Source organism: Cygnus atratus, chromosome 15 (assembly GCF_013377495.2).
Source record: "Cygnus atratus isolate AKBS03 ecotype Queensland, Australia chromosome 15, CAtr_DNAZoo_HiC_assembly, whole genome shotgun sequence".
In the NCBI taxonomy this organism is placed as follows: Eukaryota; Metazoa; Chordata; class Aves; order Anseriformes; family Anatidae; genus Cygnus; species Cygnus atratus.
This window is the reverse complement of record NC_066376.1, coordinates 11,013,464-11,037,441: the sequence shown is the minus strand read 5'-3', so window position 1 is coordinate 11,037,441 and position 23,978 is coordinate 11,013,464. Positions and strand designations below refer to the sequence as shown.

The window sequence follows — 23,978 nt, the reverse complement described above, 5'->3', positions numbered from 1 at the left end:
TTCTCTGAGAATTTAATGAAGGCTCTCTCTTCTTTTTTTTTTTTTGCATTCCTTCTTGCCCCATCTCGCTCCCCCCCCCCCCCCCCCCCCCCCCCCCCCCCCCCGATTTCTTGTTTGCCTGCATCTTCTATTTTTCTCTCTGTGTAGATGCATATTACAATATCCTGACTCCAGTTGCCTCTGCACAAACTCTCCTTGGTTAGCTGCAAGTCGACTTGCAAGATGCTCTGCCCTGTATCTTTGGTTGATGAAACAAACAAACAGTCTGTTTTGTGACAGATTAAGAAATATGTGCTGACAAAATAGTTGATCAGCCACTGTTGTCCCAAATTCCTGAAACTGTATTATTCTTACCTTTTTTTCAGTGTAGGTTCTCATTTTTTTTTTCTGTCTCCTTTAGCCAGTTACCTCTTGCAAATTGTGGGATTCTGTCATGTTTGAGAACATCTGTTCTATCAAATCTGTTGAATGTTGGTTGTATCAGTGAATTATAAGTTATTAGGGGCAGACAGACAGCTTGTATGTGAATGTGCAAACACAGAAACACCATAATAAACATGCTGTGTTAGCAACTGAGACGAGAAAAAATCATAATAATTAAAAAGATAGTATTCCAAATTACAGTCACTGTACAGATTCTCATTTCTGTATTTGATCTGAAGAGTTCAGTCTGCAATCCTGGTATGTCTCAATCACAAAAGTAAAGTATATTACAAACTGTAAATTGTGCTGTATTGCATCAGATCAAAGGTCCATCTAGCCAGTAGCCTGTCTTCAGCAGTAGGCAAGACAATATAGTAAGTATGACTCGAGTAAGATTAAAGGCAAACATACATGATAATTCTTCCTGATACTGTCTCAGTATAGAAGCAATTTTCATCTTGGAGACTTCCTAGGGCAAATGTGATTTTTTATTTTTTTTATTTTTTGGCTTCGGTAACCTGCAATGGATTTCTCTTCCATGAATTCAGTTGGTCTTCCTTGATCCTATGCAAACTTGTAGTATCCACAATATCCCTTGACGAGGAGTTGCCAACTCAGCTACTAATTGTGTAATTAATTTTAGTTTATTTAGCCTGGACTGCACCAATATAATTTGAAGCTCTGTAGTCATCTGTCAGATGGGACAAGGGTCTATAAATCTTTGTCCAAACAGTTGTGCATGATTTTTTTTTCTTCTTTCATTATCTTTTCCTCCAGGTGGAAGGGTCCTAGCTTGTTGAATTAGTTTTTATAACGGAGCTGTTCTTCCTGTGTGCTTCATTTTATGTGTGTCTGTGTTGAATTTTATCTTTTTATCTTAAGAGAGTTTATATTTTGAAATCCAATAGGCAAATTATGTAAAACTTTCTATGTTAAAACCAACGTCAGTACTGTTTTTAAAACGGATTGCAAACCTGAGCAGGATCAGTCTTTTGGATTTATGGGGAAATGTCCATCTTTCAACAGACAGTCGTGCTGTGCTAGCATGCCTACTGCAGTTCTGGTGTTGAATGGCTGTAGGGCATAAGGGAACCTCCTGTCACCGTTGCATACTTCCATATAGATTTACAAAAAGATTTAGGCTGAATGAGAGTGGGTCTGTAAGCCCTGTCTTCTGCTCAGAGCAGGGCTGACTATGAAGCCAAATCTGGTTGCTCTAGACTTTGTCAAGCTGAGTTTTGAAAGTCTCCAAGATAGAGGTTATACCACCTCTCTGTGTACTGTGCAAAGATAAATCACTCTTTTGAGAAGAATCTGTTTTCTTATATTTAGAGTGAAACCTTTCTCGATGCAGTCTGTATCTCTGGCCTCATGTCTTTTTCTGGTCGTCCTCTGAGACAAGCACTCTTGTGGACAGGGGAAGCTATGATTTTTTCCCTATTCTACCTTCTTTCCTCTGTGCTGGCCAAACCCACTCCCTCAGCCTCTGTTCAAAGCCATGTGCTCCAGTCCCAGCCATGGTAGTGGGCCTTTGCTCGGCTCTCCCCAGTTTGTCAGCACTTCTCTTGGAGGGGGATAGGATGAAAGGGTATGACAATATTCTGTTTTTCAGATGGAGTATCACGAGTTAGGAGTTACCACTTCCCTCAGAGCTGGCTCTGCTCTTACTGAAGCAGTGCAGAGTGCGGTTGGCCTTCATTGTCACAGAGGCGCACTGCTGACTGTGCCTGACTTGCTGTTGATCCCACAGGTGCTTTTCTGCAGAGCTGCTTCCAGAGCTGCCTATGCTGTGAATTATCGCCGGCATCCAAAGAACCTGTGTACCTGTTGCTGTAATAAATTGCACTTAATTGCTTTGTTCCTAGCTATGATAGTTCTCATTGGACACGACTAGAGTGAGGGCATGTTACATTATTGGTGAATCTGTGACCGCGATAGTTCAGTACCCTGAATCCAACCAGACCCATAATAGTTAATCGGTTACACCCCTTAATGCAACAGGCTGTTTGCTGTGTAGCATACATGTCAAGTAAGCTGTGAATCTTAAAGGTGCTGAAGCAAAATCTGCTTCTGGAATTTACATCCTGATCAAATATAAATATACTTAATCTAGGTGTCATAGCTCAAGGTTTTCTAAATATATAAGCATTTATTTCCTAGGTTTCAGCCAAAAGGGTTCATAGTAGTGTCTAGAAGAGCTGTTGATCCTTTTAAATAAAATCTTAAATACTCTACTGTAATTTTCACTTATTTGAGCTTTTCATTTAAAAAGTACTTAAAAGCATGTTGCTGATACGGGGTTTTCATTGTTTTCGTCTGTTTGTCAGAGTTCCGGAAGAGTGGTACGTAATGTTTGAACACCTTGATGGAAATCTCTATGCATTTATTTTTCCAGGACCTTGATGTTGGAGCAAAGAAGGTGAAATTGTATGTTGATGAGAACCTTGTATTTGATGGTGAATTAGAGAGAGCCTCTGGAGATCTTATTGCTGACCATAGCACTACAATTGACCTTACAGATTGCAAGCAAGATATCGCTACCTATCCTTCAAATGAAAGGAAAGAAATAAATGCAGCTGCAGCCACAGACAAGAAAGTGGACCTGCAATTTGCATGTTTACAGTCAAAATGTACTTCACTAAACTGGAAATCTCTGCCAGAAGAAAATCACATTGAGGATAAGGTGAACTCAAACAGCTTTACTAAGGAAAATTTGACTGAGTTAGAGAATGATCTAAAAGTGTTCCCATCTCACATTTGCATAAAAGATACCAAAGAAAATGCACCAGCACGAGAAGTTATTGAGCATGTTCAATCTGATGATGAACTTTCTTTGAGTGAGCAAATGGAAAAGCTAACAGGAAGAAAATTGTCTGATTTTACAGGTGGACTTCCTTCTTGGTTACAGCCATCTTCCCAAGTAGCAGAGAATAATCAAGATGTTTCCAGTAAGCAGAAGCCTTCCTGGCTTGCTACAGAACATGGTTTAGGCGTGAGGTTTCAAACACAGTCAGATGTAATCATGACAGACTTTTCAGACAGGACTAATGAAGATGTCAAATGTCAGAGAAATGAGCTGGGAAGATCCAGAAGCAGAAATACAAATGGAGATGAAAGAGTAGAAATGCTAGCCAGAAAGGATGATGGTGTTGGCTTAGACATTTCAGAGCAGTTTTCTAACAAACATTGCAGCAGCTTAGAGTACCCTACAAGTGGAAGGAGAAGTGTAAGAAAGCAGGGATTAAACACTATAAATATTAAAGAAGATGATTTGGCACCCAAAGGTAAGATCTTACAATAATAACTTTAGTGCAAGGGCTGATATTTTCTTCATTTCACAGAAGCACAGAATCAGTGGTTGGAAGGGATCCCTTGGCATCACGTAGTCAGCCTCCCTGCTCAAGCAGAGTCAGCTAAAACAGGTTGTCCAGAACTGTGTCTGGCTGGGTGGTTTAGTGTTGAACCATCCTCACTGCAAAAGCATTTTCTCATGTTCAGATTGGGTTTCATGGATTTCAATTTGTGTCCATTACCTCTTGTTCTTTCACTGGTCACCACTGAAAAGAGTCTGGCTCTTTTGTCTTTATTCACTCCCATCAGGTATTTATACATATTGATAAGATCACCTTGAGCCTTGTCTTCTCCAGGTTGTAGATTCCTATCTCTGTTGGCATACCCTCATGAAAAAGGTGCTTTGGTCTCTTAATGATCTTTCTAGCCATAGGATGGACTTGCTCCAGTAAGTTAGTATCTCTTGTAATGTGGAGCCCAAAGCTGGACACAATACTCCTGATGTGGCATCACCAGTTCTTAGTGGAGAGGAAGGATCACCTCTTTCACCTGTTGGCAATTTCTGAATGTATAGACAGTTCTATTTTAGTTATACTATTTGCAGTATTCAGTTTTTCTCATTCATACTATGGCAATGCTTGGTGTCTCTCTCTTTATCCTATGCTGGACATGAAATGCTGTTTTTTTTAGAATTTACATTCTGAGTTAGTATTTTAAAATTTATTTGGAGAAGATTAAAACTATCAATGAAAATTTGGGAAAAAAAAAGAGGAAGAGCATGAGCTCAAGATAGTAAATTTACAGAGTTTGTGTGGTAGGTTTGTGTCTTTCTCGGTGAGGCTATATGCTGCCTACAGTAATTTCTGCTATTGCTTCATCACCTTTGTACATGCATCTCTGCCCTTTTTGTGTATGCAATTCAGAGAAATATGATACAGAAACAACAAAGCTAATGGATTCCTTAATCTGAAAACGATGTGATTCAGTTGTGCACAAATTTATCAGCTTTGCTCAGAAACAGTACAGTGTGCTACCTCATTTTGCGGACTCTAGAAGCAGAATGTCTGGACCAAGTCATATTAAAAGAAATGTAAGCATTTTGCTAAAAATGAGCAGGAGTTCACTTTTTTACAGCCTATCAGTAGCAGCATAACTATTGGGGGGCAGCTGTTACCTGTTTGATTCTTTGGCAGTGAGCCCTGACCTACCTGAAATTGTCTTGCCCATGGAGTCTGAGCACAGTGTTTTTTAAAGCTGCATTAGAAGATTGCCTTTCCTAGCAATCCTTATGAGTGTTGATATATCTCAGGTAGTGATATAAACCCAGTAAGTACCTTAAAACAGACTAACAAGGTGCCTGTTTATCCTTAAATGAGCGCATGTTAGGCCAGACAGCCTTGCAGAAGCAATAGAATTAAGTGCCCACAGATGTGGATTTTTTTTTTCCTGGTTTAATACTATTTAAAGACTAAAAAGGCAATTCTGAGAGAGAATTTGTATAATTGTAACCCAAGATCAAGCTTTGCAAAGAAAAACTTTTTTTTTTTCACTCAAAAGGTTTTTTACAATGTGGTTGTCATTTTATCCATGCTGTAAAATTCCCCCCCCCCCAAAAAAAAAGAATAATATAAGCACTTAGTGTATACTTTCAAATCTAACTTTCAAAACTGCCTTTTCAATCTCTTATTTTACTGTGTAAGCAGAAAACAGGTAGATTTTTTTAAATGACTTTCAAAAGAAAGAGCTGTATTTTCCTGTTTGCAGTTTTGCTCAGTTGTGTATTTAAAGAAGGGGATTAGAAAAGGAAAACTGATCTATTTATTTATTTATATTTTTGATCTCAGTGTTTTAACTAAGCTTATGTTCCTAAATTCTCAGCTTTCTCTCTGTGACAAAAGTGTCATGTGCAAGTCTGAGTAAGTGTATTATATGCAGGTCAATCCACAAGCCGTATAATGCACTCTATATTTGGTAGGCCTAAATCGCTCTTCTTTGTTGCAGTGCTATTCATCTAATTCTGGAATATATTGTATCTTATATAAATCCTCTAAATCAGATTTTGCATTAAGTTAAGAAGTTAAAACCTACTTGTAATGGAAGCACATAAAATATATCATTTAACAGAGGTTTCATAACAATACAGAATAAGCGATTTTTCTATATTAAAAGCAACAGATTTGACCAAATCACAATATGGCATATGAAGCTTCTTACTGTATTGTGTTCTCTTTTAACCTTTGTTTTGATGCATGTCTAAAATAAATAGAGAACCAATGCTGAGAAACAAACCAGAGATCTTACAGCACCATTAACTTGGCTACATATACTTTGTGTTTTATGGTATGCATATGCATAGCCCTCTTGTGAGACTTTGAGTTTTAAAACTTGTCAACATTACTGACATTGTAAACAAATCCCCCCTCAACGCTTTCTTTTCAGTTATAAAAATGGCAAGAATTTAAGAGTTTTAATTTAAACTATCAGATGAGGGTTATCATGATTCTTGTTAGGATGACCTCTAACCTTGCTCAGAGCAGGTTGTTACCTGGAGCTTAAAACTGAAAAATTGACAATATAACTCCCAATACATGGTTGTCCCAAAGAAAACCACATTTTACAATTTTCGTTCTCTCTGTACTGTGCAGGGTGAAGTCATTTTCAAAGTGTAACCGAGTGAGCATTAACAACAGGGAAACAGTTTTACGTCTTTCCCTAAGAGTGGTGAATTTAAATTTTTACAGAGCTGAGACAACTGCAGTTTCCCAATAGAAGTATGTGACAAAGGGGACTCTGCACAAGCCCATATGCAACATCGCAGCTCATCTTTGGTCTTTAAATGAAGAATAATGAGAACAACAGAAATTAGAAATAGCACATACATGCATACTTGGCTTGAGTTACTGTTGCTATTAAAACATACAGTTTTATCTTTGGTAACTGCTTCAGCGTTCATAGCAAATGATGAAAGTATGCTGACAAAACTTGCATATAACGTATAATTTGGGGTATTAAAAGTTAAGAGGATTGAAGAACAGAAAGATGAACTTGGGGACTGGAGTGACAGCAGTAGAATGCAATTCAGTAGTACAAACTGCTTGCAAGGTCATTTGGGGACTAATAACAGAAACCTAAGTTGTAAGCTGAGTAATCATCAATTGCAAATGACTGAGGAAGAGGAGGATCTTGGCTGAGTAGTTGATCACAGACTGACTATGAAATGCTAGTGCAATGCAGGCATGATTACAGCAATGCACTCTGAGGATGTATCAGCAGAGGCATTTCTGTTAGTTAGGGAAATGTTAGTATCTCAGCGCAGGCACTTGTGAGACTTCAGTTGGAAAACTGTGGTTCTGATCATCCATTTTCAGGAAAGCTGATTATAAAGTGGAACAGAAGAGAGCATTTAGAATGATTTGGGAAACGAAGTGTGTGATTGCAGCATGGAAATATGATTGCTATTTATAGCTGCAGGGAATAGAAATGAGATTAATACAACAGAGAAGAGAAGAGGAAAGATGTTTTTTCCAGGCTAGTGTTGTCCCAAAATGTAGTTTACTGAAGTTACGAGAGGAATTGCATGGTGTGCATTGCTGGCAGAAGCAGGACACAAGGCTTGGTGATTCAAGACATTCCTCCTAAACCCACAGGGGAGATGAATGCTGAATGTGTCATTATTTCTGGACTCTGGGATAGTGTCCGTCATACAATCCTTTCAGGCATGCAGAAGGCTGGGAATGTGTCTGTAACACCTGCAAGTGTTCTTTAGCTACATGCAGAGTTGATGACAGAAGTACCACGATAGTTGCACAAGGCTCCAATAAAAATAATAAATTTTAGATGCTAAAAGGAATACCAGATCCTGTAAATCTTCAGCCATTGACCTGTGCTTTCAGGTTATCCTCTGCTTTCTTTTCAGAGCTCCACTTCTCCTGCTGTCACTCTTTAATGTAGCTAAAAAAACTGTTAACCTCCCATTGAAAATCACTCCTATTGCACTCTCCTAGAAGTGCTTTGGAGTTGTAATCTCTGTATTGCTTAGAGTACTTACCATTAAAAAAAGGGGGGGGGAGGGGGAAGGTGAAAAAAAAAAGGAAAAAAAATCAAAAACAGTGAAGGGAAACGGATATCAAATACTCTTCTGTACATGCCTATCTTGAAATTTTCAAGCTTTGGTGTTTTAAAGTGTTAAATAAATATGCAGTATCCTATTCAGGTAAATTGTAAGAATATGGGAAGTACTCTTTGGGATCACCCATCCCACAAGTACACACAGGGACAATGATTTGAACAAGGAAGTGGTTTGCAAATGACTTATGTTCTCTGAAATATTTCTCTGAAATTTGTTTCCTGTTTGTATTTCCCATGAGTGATGGAGAAGAGTGGACAGGTTGGTCTCCAGGCTTTCATGCCTATGTATATGGAACACAACCCTCTTTCAGGTAGTTTCCCATCTGCTTTCAAGTTCTTATTTTTATCTCAGTTGTCCCTGGTGTAAAAGATTATTGGCCATAGATAGGCTAGGAACATTACTTATTTCCTAGCAATTCCAAAACCAAAATTAAAAATTAGTCTTAAGTAGTCTTTTGGGAAAACATTATTTTGCATTTTATTGCAATTGGCATTTATTCTTGATAACCATTTGTTTTAGTATCCACTCAAGGACATTGTACAGAACTAAAATCTAGCCCATGGGCCTGTAATTGTTTGCTACTACATTTGCTTTTCTCCATTTATTTGAAGAAAATATGGAAGTGACAGGTTTTTTTGAAAATCTTTGTTATCATCTGTTCTTAATCATGTTGAGCTCGAAATTAAGCCGCTCCCCAGCATGATCACAAGGAGAGCTTTCTTCGCTCCCACATTGCTCCTCTTGCATGCTGCCCCCATTGTATTCCCATGAGATGCTACATCGTTATCCCCTTCTTTCTGGCCAGGGAGAGGAGTGTTTGGGTCTCATCTGCATAGAAGGCAACACTCACCTCATCCTCCATGTATGCTGAATCTACTTCTTTTCTCACCACTTTGCTTTAAATGCATGTGACTGAAGACTCTTTCCCTCTTTGCTGTTTAATTATTTGTAGTTGCTTTGGGCACTGTCAGTTTAATGGTTCAATTTACACCCCCCTTAGACATGGCACCCCATCCATTCCTTTTGCCAGGCCTGGTGGGTTCTGCATTTACTCTGGATAACCTCTCAGAGACTTGTTCATCCACAGAAGCCTGTGTCCTTCAATCCATTGCTTATGCTTTATCGATATGTAAGGTCCAGATATTATTTCTGTTTGCCCATTTGGAAAATGACCCAGGCCAGTCTGTAGGATTACTGTTGTTCTTAGCCACCTGTTCTGTTTCAGGTGCAAGCTTTGCTAGCAGGGATACTCGATTCCCAGCCATGACTTCCCTTTTCCAGGGGTACTGTTTTAGGTCTCATTTGTACTGACCCATCAGGACTGACAGGTGGCAGTCAAAAATCCTCATTTTTATGAGAAAGAAAGGTTCAACATGGCTCAGTGCTGGGTCCTGCGCTTTGGCCACAACAACCCCATGCAGCGCTACAGGCTTGGGGCAGTGTGGCTGCAAAGCTGTGCAGAGGAAAAGGAGCTGGGGGTGTTGGTCAGTGCTCACCTGAACATGAGCCAGCAGTGTGCCCAGGTGGCCAAGAAGGCCAACGGCATCCTGGCTTGTATCGGGAATAGTGTAGCCAGCAGGACCAGGGAGGTGATCGTCCCCCTGTACTCAGCTCTGGTGAGGCTGCACCTCGAGTGCTGTGTTCAGCTTTGGGCCCCTCACTACAAGAAGGACATCGAGGCCCTGGTTGCTAATACCATGCAGTGGCTTGGGCAGTTAGGAATTGAGGAAACCTGAATGAAAGACAGATCCTATGCAAGAGGATGATGGCAACGGAAGTTGTAGTTAAAGGTAGAATATAGAAGACAGTAGCAAAAGCAGAAGGGAAGAGGAGGATCTGTAGTTACGTAGATCTGATGCTAAATTTAAAAGAATTACCTTGCCAAATCCAAGCAGCAATTTTTATTTTTTTTCTCCCTTCAGGACCCACTAAAGAGTATGCTTTAGGTTAGTGTCTTTCCAGCCATCATTCTGATGGTTTCTCAAATGTATTTTTAGCTTTATATGTCAAGGCTGTTACAGACTTTTTTTTGTGTCTAAGTGGAGGAAGAAGTAAGTTTCTGGTAAACTGTTAAATCTTGTGTTGAAGATATTCACTAAGAGCATAGCATTTCTTTGGTGCTGTATAAATATTCAAGGGGTTATAAATGTGTAAGAAACAATCCACCTGCTCTGAACTATTTTATTTACAATTTACAGAAAAACTATGCATTCAGAGGAGGTAGAAGGAAACCATGTGAAATCCTTTCAATTATGTTTTGTTTTTGCTGTGCCAGTTATACCTGTTGCATAGTCTAGCCCCCCAGCCCTGACCATCTTACCAGTGATGGGGAAAGGCAGCAGCCATTTTAAAGATGTAGGCATACAAGATAGACACAGGGTAGAATGAGGAAATGAACAGCCAAGTGATTACTTCCAGTTAACCCACATTATCCGATGCACTCACGTGCAATAACTTATCATTTTGGCAGTATGTTTTCAGTGGGAGTTAGCTTTTGGATTTGTTACCTTGTGATACAAAGCTTAAGAAATCCTTGAGTAAGAAGTCAATTCTTTCCATTTAGGAAGCGCACGCTAATTACAGCTTAAGTTTCTAATATTTTAAACTCTAAGTTTAGCATATTCGAAATTTACAGGCAGTAATGATAGAACAAAAGTTAACCCACTACACAAAAAATGCTGGATTGATGCTTCATGACTTTATCTTAAAACGCTACATTTGTAGAATTTTGATTTCCATCCACAGGTAAGTATGCATCTACAGTAGAGAAACTACGTTGTCTTCCAGTAGCTGTACAAATAATTCTGCTTCTGTTTTTGTCATGCCTGTCCTACCCATTCCACTGGAATTTCTTATCAACTTATTTCAGCCTGTTTTGCTGAAATAGGAAGCACTTTTTTTTTCTCTAATGCTTTGGAAACGTGAACAGTTCAACTCTGTCCAACAGTATGAAAGATCTTCTGCAGAATGCAGAGGATGATACCTTGTGATGGCCACCCAATAAGTATCACTGGGTAAAGTCCTTGAATTGACTAGTAGGTCACTGCTTAATGCAGGTACAGCCTCTCCGTTGCAGCTTGAGGTTCAATAGCTCTCAAAAAGTAAAAGTTAGGCACTTGGACACTGCCACCAGCAAAGATTGAATGGACTTCGTGCTTGCAGAAATACTATGAAGAGAAGCTGTCTAAAAGCTTCTGTCTTATTGATTAATTTTGCCTTCTGTCAGTCTGCACATTTTAAGTGTTTACTTTTATCATGTTGTCTATCTGCATTGTTTAATGTGTGAGACATATACAAAAAATCTCTAAAATTAGAAGTGGGAATAAAAGCAAAGTGTTCCAAATCTAGTATGAAATGTGGAGTGTAGTAATGGCAGGTAGGGTATAGTTAACAATGTGCACTTCCTGCAGGTTTTTTTCCAAGGGGTTTTGGCCAAGATCTTAAATTAAAGAAATTCATCATTATGCAAATTTTGTGTGTTGAGTCAAGAATTTCCAGTCTTAAACTTGCATTTTGGAATATTGGCATGTGCTCTGCTCTTCAATTGTTTTCTTTATGTCTAAATGGAAAGGGAAATTGTGACATAGCCTTTTTAACAGAGAAGCAATATAAAAGTGCTAATATACCAGAATTTCAGTTGGGGAATATGAATATAACCAGCATAATTTTAGAAAGTGTGCTGTAGTCATTTGCTTCCAGTCCTGTCAATACATTAAATTCATATGTAATGTTATTTTCAGATGAAGACTTTTCTATCAAGGACGTAGCCACCTCTAGAGCAAAGTGGCACAATGAACAAGAACATACTCTGCAGGAGTCCTGGAACTCCTTGGTAAAGTTTAATTATTCCCATCGTGGCCGAATCTCTAACATGGATTTTCAAGGGGATATCTTTGATGAATTTCTCCATCAGCAGAAAATCAGCCGGACTGGAGAATATCATCTAATGAAAAAAGAGGGAATACAAACACTACCAAAAAGGCAAGAAGAAGAAAATTCAGTGGAGGCACATGATGGAAGTGATTTTAAAATCCCTGTTTTACCTTATGGGCAGCACTTAGTAATAGACATTCGAACAACATGGGGAGACAGACACTATGTTGGTCTTAATGGAATTGAAGTTTTCAGTTCTAAAGGAGAGCCTGTTCAGATTGCAAAAATAACAGCCGAACCACCTGATATAAATATATTACCAGCTTATGGCAAAGATCCCAGAGTGATAACCAATCTAATTGATGGGGTAAATCTGACGCAGGATGATATGCATCTTTGGCTAGCACCATTTACCCCTGGAAAACCTCACTTTATCTTTATTGACTTTGTGAATCCCTGTCAAGTAGCTATGATTAGGATTTGGAATTATAATAAATCTCGCATACACTCTTTCAGAGGTGTGAAAGACATTATAATGATGTTAAATGAACAATGCATCTTTAAAGGAGAAATTGCAAAAGCGTCAGGAACCTTGTCTGGAGGTATGCTATCATTTCTTGCTTTCTGTGTGGAAAGAGTAATATAATATAAACAAATACATATGTCTTGTTTTTTATCACTTTCCACTTCAAGGCAAATTGGCACTTTGTTAGTATTTAGTCCTTTTAATTTAAAAATGTAATGCAAAACTAATGTGTTCTTTAATGATATTGTGAATTTAAGTAGCATATAGAGCTAATTTTTATTCCTAGCAAAGTCTTAACAACTAGATCATATTTCAGTAAGACAGTCTGCAATATTTACAGGCTGCTGGTTTTTGGTCTTCACAGGTATTTTGGAAAAGTTGATGGAGACATTTTTTTCATTTTTTTTTTTTTATAAGTACTTGAAATTTGACTGGCTTTTCTAGGTTTGTCTGCTATGTAGTAATGCTCAGTGTAAGGTAGAAATTATAGAATCATAGAATATCCCAAGTTGGAAGGGACCCATAAGGATCATTGAGTCCAACTCCTGGCACCACACAGGTCTACCGAAAAAATCAGACCATGTGACTAAGAGCACAGTCCAAGTGCTTCTTAAACTCCAACAGGCTTGGTGCCGTGACTACGTCCCTGAGGAGTCTCAGTGAAGAGCCTCTTCCTGATATCCAACCTGAACCTCCCCTGTCACAGCTTGACTCCATTCCCTTGGGTCCTATCCCTGGTCACAAAAGAGAATAGATCGGCGCCTGCCCCTCCACTCCCCCTTGTGAGGAAGCTGTAGGCTGCGATGAGGTCTCCCCTCAGCCTCCTTTTCCAGGCTGAACAGGCCAAGTGACCTCAGCTGCTCCTCATATGTCTTCCCCTCTGGGCCCTTCACCATCTTTGTAGCCCTTCTCTGGACACTCTCCAACAGTTTCACGTCCTTTTTGTACTGTGGTGCCCAGAACTGCACACAGTACTCAAGGTGAGGCCGTACCAGCTTAGAGTAGAGTGGGACAATCACTTCCCTCGACCGACTAGCAATGCTGTACTTGATGCACCCCAGGATACTGTTGGCCCTCCTGTCTGCCAGGGCACACTGCTGGCTCAGCTGGCTCACTGCTGGCTCAGCTTGCTATCAAGCAAAACCCCCAGATCCCTCTCTGCAGGGCAGCTGTCAAGTGTCTCGTCACCCAGAAATTGAATATAATTATTATATCAGTAGTCAGTACCTATTCCCTGTATATTATCTTTAAACGCTACTGCAAACTTAAATGTAAAAAAAGACCAAAAACAGTTTTTATCACTCCATATATTCTTTCGTATGGTTTCTTTATTTAATTCCATATATTGCCTTCAGCTCCAGAGCACTTTGGGGATACTATATTGTTCACTACTGATGATGATATTCTTGAAGCTGTATTCTGCTATGATGAGATGTATGATGGAGAAACAGAAAATGACAGCTCCCTGAGATATGAAGAAGAGCTAAAGAGGCCAACAACTGCTGATGGGGATGGAGATGAAAGACCTTTCACACAAGCGGGATTAAGAACAGAGAATCAACAGGTAGGGGCCTCTACATTCAGAACTCTATAGACATGTCTTTCTGAAACATGGTATGGAAGTAGGAGGCACTGATCGCCCTTACGGCATAAATCTCCATAGAAAAACTAATACAGCTATCTGCCTGTTTTGAAGTTTTTTTTTTCACCAGCTCAATAATTGTTCTTCTTCTTATTATTATTATTATTTTATTTTTTTTCAAGCGCCGGAGAGCCTCCAGATTTTGCTTTCTCTGGTTAGGAAGACTACAAGGAAGGCTATACTGGAGAGAGTGTGTGTGTGTGTATTCCTTTTCTTATTTTGTATTGCTTTACTTATTTGGGCAGAGATTAGAGGGGTTTCTTTTTGATTTAGGTTTCACCTGAAGGTTTATGCCACTGACAATGACCGTACACTTAGTCTTGTAATGATTTGTTCTGTACCCTGTCACTCCAAACCAAAGATTTTTCCATGTTTTCCACACAGAGTATACTCTTCTTTATTTCTTCCTCCACAAATAAAGTAACTGAGGTGGGAAGGATCTGGCATAATAGCATTTCTTATCATTCCTCTCTCTCACTTTATTTTTAACTCTTTTCTATTCTGACTAGCATCTTCATGGGTCTGTGTCCCTTTTGCAGCATAAAAATGTCCCCTGCTATTCCATACAGTAGGTATTTTACTACTTAGAGGAGGACTGTATCTTCAGGCACTGCAGTTTGCCTCATACCAGTCCAGCCCAACAGTCCAGTGTCTGAGTAAAGATCCTGCAAGATGTTCTGCTTAAGATGGTATCATTCAGTTTCTGACCCACTTTCCATCAAATCTTACACCTTCTTAGAATATTCATGAGCACCTGCTATTTCTCCAATGAGGATATCGTTGGCTAGGGGAAACTCTTACTTGTATATCTATGAGGAGATCCAAAACTGAATCAAACAAAGTTCCAGCTGGTTCAATTGAAGTGCCCCCAGCAGTATATGGTTTCTAATGAGCCTCGTGCTGTGTTGAGACCTGCCTGTTCTGTCTTGACCTCTTCTCCTGGGGGCTTATAGGACATAAAATGTTATGACACTGGCAGCAACTCTAACCCTTTGAATCCTCCAGTGCTAGTTAACATTGCCACTGGTAATTCTGGTTCCATCTTTGCTTTCAGTACCTTAAACTGTTCAGATATCTTATGCAGTGCAGGATTTCCTGAACACAAATTGAAGTTCACCTGACTTTTATTGATCCACTTGTTCATTGTTAGCATTCACTCAGGACCTCTTCCATTGCAAAAGCTTAGGAGGTCTGGACTGCCTGGTGATTACTCAGAGCCTCTGCTTTTTATTTTGCTGTTCATCTGTGATGTTTTTCTTATTCCTTTTCTAACCCTGAAACATGCCGTATCAGCAATAGAATAACAAAAGGTGTTGCGACTGAACCATTGATCTCCTTGTCATTCAGTATTTGCTAGTACCATGAAGATTTTCTAGCTGGATGCTTATGGTGTCAGGATGATAGGAATCAGTAGATCATTGAGCCATTAGTTTGGATCCAGCTTCCGTTTAAAAAATAAAAATAAATAGATACAGATTGACTGCTGGGGGTAAAAAAGTTTTATTTTTTCATACCTTGCTGTCAGCCATGATTGTACTTACGAAAAATATCTTCATTTCAAGTTAGGCGATCAATAAAATAAAGAGCATAAATTTTTAATCCATGAAGAAAAAGCATATTCCTTGGCAGCCTTGATAATTTGTGTTGTTAACTATTAATTAGTATTGTCAAGGAACAAATGCATGCTTTTGGATAAGGTTGCTCATTTCTTCTGCCCTCTGATTCTAGGGAAAAAAAAAGTGATGGCACTTTGAGGTCTTACATTTCGTCCAAACTTTTTATCTCTGTGACGTATATGCTACATGTTGCAAATGCAGTATGTCATCATTTGCTAATGGCAGTCTGCATATTAGTAAGAGTGACTTAACAATTTCAGCCTCACCAAGAAAAGTCAGCCCACGCTAGGAAATCTCATAAATGCACTAACAACATCAACAAACATATTGTCTTGACTTAGTAAGGATGCATGTGATCTTTTATGTTTTGGGGCATGTTTTCCATTGTTTGCAGAACAGCCTGAGTGGTAAGGCAAAGGGAGACTGAAACACAAAAAGCAGTACATAAAACAAACAAGTATTTTATGAACTGTCTTAAAAGTGTATATTTAATTGCATGTTTATTGCACCTGTTGGTTTACTTTTTAGGTTCAAAAGCAAGTAGTTCTGCCAGACTCTTTCTCTGAATGTATGCCCAAGGAGCCAGGAATATTTACTGGAAAGTGTAAGTTCTTTCTTTTACTGCTCGCATACGCCACTCCACACCTACCCCCTCACCTTCCCGACATGTTATGAAGGAGAATCTGAATCGTCAGAGTCACACGGTGACAGATGTCTGGTCTGGAATAAAGAAGAGTAATTGAATATTTAAGGCAGAAGCTTTTTTTACCGTGGATTTTAGAACATTATATTGTGACAGCTGGCATTTAATCTCAAAAATAACACTAGCCATTTGCGTAGTCCTTGAATGGGATTTGTGATAGCTGTGTCCATTACCAAGTAATTATATTCAAATCCCGCATATTTATTTAGACTGACTGAATTTCTCAGATCAGATTCACAATAGAAAGCCTACAGTTAAAACTAGACCAGAATGTTACATCCCTACTGAAAATACCTCATCTGTTTATCCTGTACAAAAGCAAATCTTGCTGGCCTTTAAATTATTTTCCAGTGAACCTCTGGATGGCCCAGAAGTATAATTTCCTGGTCCTTTGACCAGCACAGGAGAAATTGGGTTCTTGGGCCCGACATAAAGCCTGTAGAAAACTGTGAAGTGCTCTCTGAAAATACACACAATACTGTTATTCAGCTACGTATCTATGGTCTATATGTATAATCTAGATCTATGAACTTTGTATATGAACATCTATGATCGGCTCATATCTGTGAACTTTAGATGCCTTTCTCTTGTCCCATTTCTCAAAGTGGATGAAAAAGATAGTGAGGGTGTGATTCAGAGATCAGTAGATGCAGTCTCTCATATGGACAAGATATTGTTAAGAAGTTGATTGGAGTAGCTTGTCTTTACCCAAGAAAGAGGTCCTGATTTCCACTGAGTTCTTGCAGGGAAAATGCTGGAGCAGAAGCCAGCTGCAAATAAGGAAGGTTTCCTACGTCTTACCAAACACAAAAGATCTCCAATTTAATGTATTGCACAGCAAAAATTGGCCATTAATTGCTACAAGAGACTTTGTAAATGACCTTGCATAAAAGCAAAAACAAAACAACAACAACAACAAAAAAACAACCAACTAAACTGTAAGCTAACACTTGTCTTTGTGGGATTCCCAGTGATTTCAACATACCATGTCCTGCCTGTGTATATTGCTCCTTCTTCCCCTTATGCTGTGGGGTGGGGCCTTAGACCTGAAATAAGAGTCCTTCTACTTCTCACTTGGCGAAATTACTGGGAATTGTAGAAAATCTAGAATCACCACTGCCTTTTTCATGTGGGGCTCCTGGTTGTAAACTGTGTGTGGAGTCACTGAGGATTTGTGTCCTTGACCTGTTGTAGGTCATTATGTCTTTCATCCTGCTGCCAGTCATGAAATCAAGGGGAAATCGTGCCTGACCAACCTGCTTGACTTCTGTAAGGAGATGACTGGCTGTGGAGATGAGAGAAGGGCTGTGAATGCTGAGTGAATGTTATTTATCTTCAGTTTAGCTAGACCTTTAACAGTCTCTCATATTCTCCTTGTAGCCAAATTGGTGAGAGATGAATGGAATGGATGGGAATAAGGTGGATGGGGTGGAAAAGTAGCCAGACTGCTAAGCTCAGAGTATGATGATCACTGGTACAAAGTCCAGCTGGTGGCTAATTGCTAGAGTTCTGACATGAAGATGGTATGTTAAACACATTAGTAAACCACATGTCTTTTTTGGGTTAACTGTGAGTTGGTATTCTCTAAGAGATCTAATCATGTAGTATTTATGAGAGACTGGGTTTAGATGAGTCTATATAGTCACTTGGAAGGCAAAAGGTAATAGATCGGTAGGTCTTTGTTTCTGCATAATCTCAATCTGTCATGTCACAGTTCAAATGTATTATTGAATAACTGTCACTCTGCATTCTGAATAATGAGACACTTGATAACACGCTTGACCAGGAGCTGTATAGTTACAAGTGACCCAGATGTCAGTTGCCCACTAAAGGTCTAACATTGATTTACAGTAGGTACTATGCTATTATGTGGAGGTAGGCATGTAGACCAAGAAGTATCCAAATACAGCACATAAAATTCTTTAAACAAAATATGCATACTGCTAATTCTTGGGGCTTGCACACATGCTTGTTTATAGAAAAATTATTTAGTTCATTAGAAAGCGTGTGAAAGAAAATGGTATTTGATTGGATAATACATGGTAGGATTCATGGCTTGGATTCAAGCTGTTGGCAAGTAGGCAGGCATCAATGTGTCATTGATGGTGTTGCAGTTATATCTACCACACTGTCCTAAATAAAGAAAACTGTGAGGTTATGTGGCTAGCCAATGGTAATTGAGTCTGATCCTTGAACGAAGTGTGCTCAGACGCAGGCTATCATCAGTCATTTGTGCCAGGCTGTGAGCAGCTGAACTTAAAATGCATTAGTGGGTTACAATGTGGAGAGTGAGTAGATCCCCTAGTGCCACTAGTGGCAGTGGCAAACCCAACCCAGAGCAAATTGCTAGGTTGCTGGCTAGTTAGAGTGATAACAGAGAAAGAAGCCTTCCTCCTCCTGTTCCTCCTGACAGCATACATAAACACCGCAGTGCTCTTAGCTGTATTATCCTGAATTACTCTGTATTAACCCACGGTATGAATCATAGAATCATTAAGGTTGGAAAAGACCTTCAAGATCATCTGATCCAACAGTGTTTTAAGTGTGGCGGTGGTTTTTTTTTTTTTTTTTTTTTTTAATGAGTGTCTGGACTTGTAAGTAGCAATTTTACATTGGTGCTCTGTTCTGGAAAACATTTGCACTTTCAAGTCTTTGTGCAGTCCAGGTTTCCTGTTATCTTTGCTTTTAAGAAATCTATCAGATCTTTCATGTTCATGTTTTCGGTGTCTTTGACTGCTCTGTACTAGTGAAAGTGTCTTCTAGTTCACACTGATTATTCAGTTTTGGAGTCTTTGCGCCTTACTTAATACTAGTAGTTATGTATGTGTGTATATTGTATGTATATTTTTATATAGGCCTGCAACTGAATTTTACCATGACCTGGGGAGATTCTCATTACCTTGGACTGACTGGACTTGAAGTGATAGGAAAGAACGGTCAAGCATTAAAAATAAGTACAGAACAGATTTCTGCTTCACCCCAAGACTTGAATGATCTTCCAGAGTATACAGGAGATTCCAGAACATTAGAAAAGTAAGTAGTGAAAGAGGTGGAATGTCAAAGCATTTTATGCAGGGTTTTTTTTCTTTCCTTCATGCCTATTGTTTCAGTGAGTCTGCTCAATATTCTTATCAACCAACAGTTTTAGAGTTTATCAATTTTAAATGCACTTTACATCAAATTTGATAAAATGACAGAATTATATTAACTTTTGTTAGGTTAACACATGTAAATACCAACATGATTTTCGTACCCTCATTACTGATTCTTGGATTTCATGAACTTTCCAGGAACAGTTTGTTGTAGAAAAATTAACGAGATGTTTCCAAAAGACAATATTTGAGTTAGGAGTTAGGAGAAGGTAATGTGCCTGATTGGTATCACTGCTAAGCACATTCCAGGCAGAAATATGTGCCTTCTATAGCATTTGTCTATGCATATGCAGTAATATGTATGTAGGATTTCTGAATAATTACAAGGGAAAACATCAAGTTAGCGAAAGGTGAGGTTGTATTAGGGAATTGCAGGAGTAGATGCCAATCTTTAATACTGCAGTTTTTGTTTAATTCCAATGAAGTTTTATTCATTGACAAATAAACTTTCTCAAATTATGAAATGTACAAAAATCTCTTCCATAAGTTTAAAGATCTAAGAAATCTTCCCATGAGATCCCTTATGATGAAGAGGTTCTGGATCCACTATGATGGACCCAGACGCAAAAAATTAATTTCGCTTTTCCTTAGGTCTTATCCAGAGGAATCTGGATGCTCTTTTTACAGCCTGGTCATCTGTTGATTCTAGAGTTTCTGGCAGGCTTTCTGCCTCTGATGTATTTGAGGAATTTTATTTATGGTACCTTTTGCTTGCTAGCCTTCATAACCTTTCTTAGCCTGTGCATATACATTTACCCTTCCAGAGTTTATGATCCTATTGATTTAGTTTGTTTGACCATGACTTTTGTTGAAAGATAGCTTGTAATACTTTTTTTTATCTGCCACTGTGCCAGGCTGGTTTCCATTTTTTCAAGTCCTCCCTCTTTCTAATGTCTTGCTTAGTGAGATAGATTTGTTCTACGCTTCCAGTATGATATCCCTTAATATTCTGTCTGCTGTGTGTAATGATTTCATTTTGTTGCTTTGTTTTTCTTTTTTTTTGTCAGACTCCATTTTTACTTAAGAGGCTTTTTTAGCACAAGAAATAGGGGCTTTATTTTTTTCTTTTGATATTTCTGCCAAGTATATTGAGTAGGCTTCAGTGCTCTTCAACTATAAAATTTCAAGTAGGTCCTGTGTACTATTCAGGACCAAGCCAAGTTTTATATCTTTTACATCAGTTCAGTTTCTCTGTGAAAAGAGTCCTTATTAACACCTGTTTCTGTGAGGAACTGCCAAGTCTGGTACCCACTTATTTATTACACTTTTAAATAAAGAGTAAGTACATAGGGCAGTGTACAGAAGTAATTACACTGGGTCAGTTAATTCATGTTCTCCTTTGCGCTCTTTGTATGCCATAGTTTGTGGTGGAAGTCAGAATTCCAAGATCAGGAAATAATGGAATGAAATTTATCTAGTCAGCCTGACATCTGTGCTATTATGAGACAGCATTGTCATGTTGGTAGAATTATTTATTTATTTATTAAAAACAAAGTAGGAATGTGCTTAATTGTGAGCATGATGAACGATGTGAACAGACTCTGCTTCTTCTCTGAGCTATATCCATCAGCCATTCAGCTCAGATTCAGTATAGTTGCATTATATAGTTGCATATAGTAACCCACTGCAGACTGCCAGGTATGCTAAGCTAGGCACAGTTCTGTGTTAATAAGTTATATCACATCTGGGCCTTAGAGCTTTGCCTTCAGTCATTTTGGTACAGAGATACCAAATTAGCTTTTCTCTACCTGTTCACACAGGGAAAAATAAGGATTTTTCTGTTATTCCTCAACAGACTCAACTAAACGAAATGGTTTTTTTTCCTCTGCCTCCCTACCACCCCGGTCTTCAATTCAATGATTGTGTATTACTTTTTTTTTTTTATTATGCTTTTTAATTTCATGCACATAAGCATAATAAAGCCCTGGAATCTGTAAGTGGAAATCAGAAAAAGACCTAGTAAAGCACCTGTTTTCATGAGTAAAGCAGGCTTTTCCTTTCTGCAGCTAATGGATTTTTCTCCTCGTAGGTTAATAGATGGGACTAATATCACAGCTGAGGATGACCATATGTGGCTCATTCCCTTCTCTTTTGGAGAAAATCATCTGCTCACAATCCATTTTTATAAAATTGAAAATATTGCAGGGCTTCGCTTTTGGAACTATAATAAATCTCCAGAGGATACCTATAGAGGGGTAAGTAAAAGAAAAGGAGCACTGCCAGCAAAAATATACAGCAGTGCATTGGAAAATTGGTACTGTGATAAATGAATATAGCTGCCGTAATGGAATGCCATAAATCTTTCTAGATTGTCTGAGTCTGAGTTTTGTGGCAGGTATAATGCACTTCTGTCTCCACAAACAGCAAATACTGGAGAAAAAAAAAAAGAGACAGTTTAAAGAAAACTTCACAGATGATTTTTCTAAGAGACGCATAGTAACATATATTATTTTCAAGATACATGATCTTGAAATGATATCCTCTCACTATCCAGTATTTAGGCCTACCATACGATTCTTCATTTCCTGCAATAAAAGGATTGGTAGAACAGTGAGCACTTCAACAGAAATCCTGTTTGGATAAGTTAAAGAAAGCAGTATCTGCGTATAAACTTTTTGTTGTCTCTGATAGTGGGGTCATTTAAAGTGTTTTCATGCTCTTTGCTATTCTTAAGTCTGTCATTTTAAAAGTTATCGTTTAGTACATCGATTATAAAAGCTGTATAGCTATTTAGTTAACTAGTAATGTTTAGTAAAATGTTAAATAGAGATTTTGGTGTGCCTTTTTAAAACAAGGAATATAATGAAACTTCTTTAAATTTGCATCATGAAACCCAAGGCTCTGTCTCTGTGGCCATGCCATGCAATTTTCAAATTTGCTTTCAGTTTTCAAGTATATACTACCATAGAGTTTATGGTTCATTAAACCTATGTGGTTACCAGGCAGTTGAATGGAAAACATCTGGGGATAGCAGAGTTATACTTGGCTGTCATACGTGGATTGTTTTAAGCCCAATTAATCAATGCTACCTTTTTCAAGAAGCGAGTCTCTAGAACTCTTAACATTTGTTTGGGAAAGCTGCCATCTTCAAGCAGTTTGGCTAACGTAGTTTAGCTGAAATTGTATAACATACCTCCTCGCTTCTGTTTCTGAATTGCTTGCTTTAATTTTGTTTTTATCCTGAACTCTTGGAGCTGACTAGCAAATAACATCTGTTGGAGATGGTGTTATATCTCGCTCTCATTCTGAGTTTGGCTGTAACTCATTTCCCTGCTTTTTCTCAGAAGATACATATGCTGTTGTAATGATAATAAAGAATTTGTTGCTGTTCACTGCACAGTTTGTGAATCCATGTTTCCAGATTTTCCCATTCACATTTAACTGTTGTGTTCTTGACTTTCAAATTCAGTCGGATAAGAAGAAAAATGTTGGTGTGTATAAAACTAGAGACAAGACGACAACAACAAAAAATCAGCAGAGCTCTAGAAAAATTTTTAGAATTGAAGTTGGAGGCATGGGTCCTTCATAAGATTGGACAAGATAGTAGCAAATATTGGAGATTCTATGTAAATTTACCTTCCAGGAATTGCTTTCATATGGACAATCACATAAGGAGGAGGTGTTCCCTCTCTGTAAGTGAGCCCTGGCATCTTTTAACATAAGCAAGAGGTGTTGTAGATTGTCAAAGACTGGCCAAAGACTCACACAGGTCCAGAGTGCAAGATCTTTCATTCTAGCCGCAGCTGATACAGAAACATAACATTTGACAAGTGATTGTTTTAAATACATTGAATTAACCCAGTGTGTTTGACACATGGTAGGGTTCAGGAGCATGCTGAGGTTACCATGTAAACACACACCTGTGTAACGTATAGTTTTTTTTAGTAAAATCCATGACTTAATTGGTATGATTGGGCATAAAGAAAGGGCTCTTCCCCATGAGAATGGTACAGCATTGGGACAGTATGCAGTGACAGGGTAAGACCTTTGTCGGTGAAGGCTTTCAAAACTCAGTTTAACGAGAGGCGGAATAACCCAATTTAGTTTTGCTGGCCACTCTGCTCTGAGCAAGAGTTGTGACTGGAGACACGCAGAAGTCTCTTTGAACTTAAATTTTTCTGTGATTCTTTATGTGTATTGCAGTCTGAAGAACTGTCTGTAAATGGTGATGTGGAATGTTTTTCTCTACTATTATGAGCCCAAGTTTCTCCAAGGCAGAGCAGGGAAGAAAAGTTTGAACATGAATTTTCCAACCAAATCTGCTTCCTGTGTGTGTGTCTCAGTTATTAAAGGAGGAAAAAAAAAAAAAGCCAGATCCCTAAGATCTAATGGGGAATTTGTTTTTTGGAGACCAAACCAAGATAGAAAGGAAGGAAGGAAGGAAGGTGTTTTTTTTTGTTTGTTTGTTTGTTTTTTTACAGTTTATTTGCTAGATTGACAAAAGAGGTGGGTCCGATAAAGTATGCATGTAAGTGGCACACCTGTAGGTCCCATAGCAGTTAGTGGGTACAATTTAAATGAGGAGTTCATACCTCCAATCCTGCGAAAGGATGAATGAGACAAGTTATTTGGAAAACTGAAGGTGCAGGATATTTGCTGGGCCCCGCAGCAGAGAGGCTTTGA

The 23,978-nt window shown here is 38.6% G+C and overlaps 1 protein-coding gene across 5 annotated transcripts in view; it reads left to right on the top strand.

Moving 5' to 3' along the window:
• KATNIP (katanin interacting protein) overlaps nt 1-23,978 on the top strand; it is a 70,619-nt gene that overhangs the window by 30,854 nt on the left and 15,787 nt on the right. For all 5 annotated transcript variants that reach the window (XR_004779025.2, XM_035549222.2, XM_050713871.1 and 2 more), the window contains 6 exons: nt 2,819-3,707; nt 11,584-12,318; nt 13,598-13,806; nt 16,029-16,104; nt 19,059-19,236; nt 21,385-21,550. Coding sequence is in view for 4 of the 5 variants with exons in the window: in XM_035549222.2 (XP_035405115.1) it covers nt 2,819-3,707; nt 11,584-12,318; nt 13,598-13,806; nt 16,029-16,104; nt 19,059-19,236; nt 21,385-21,550 (2,253 nt within the window). In the remaining variant the exon portion in view is untranslated. The remainder of the gene's footprint in view (nt 1-2,818; nt 3,708-11,583; nt 12,319-13,597; nt 13,807-16,028; nt 16,105-19,058; nt 19,237-21,384; nt 21,551-23,978) is intronic.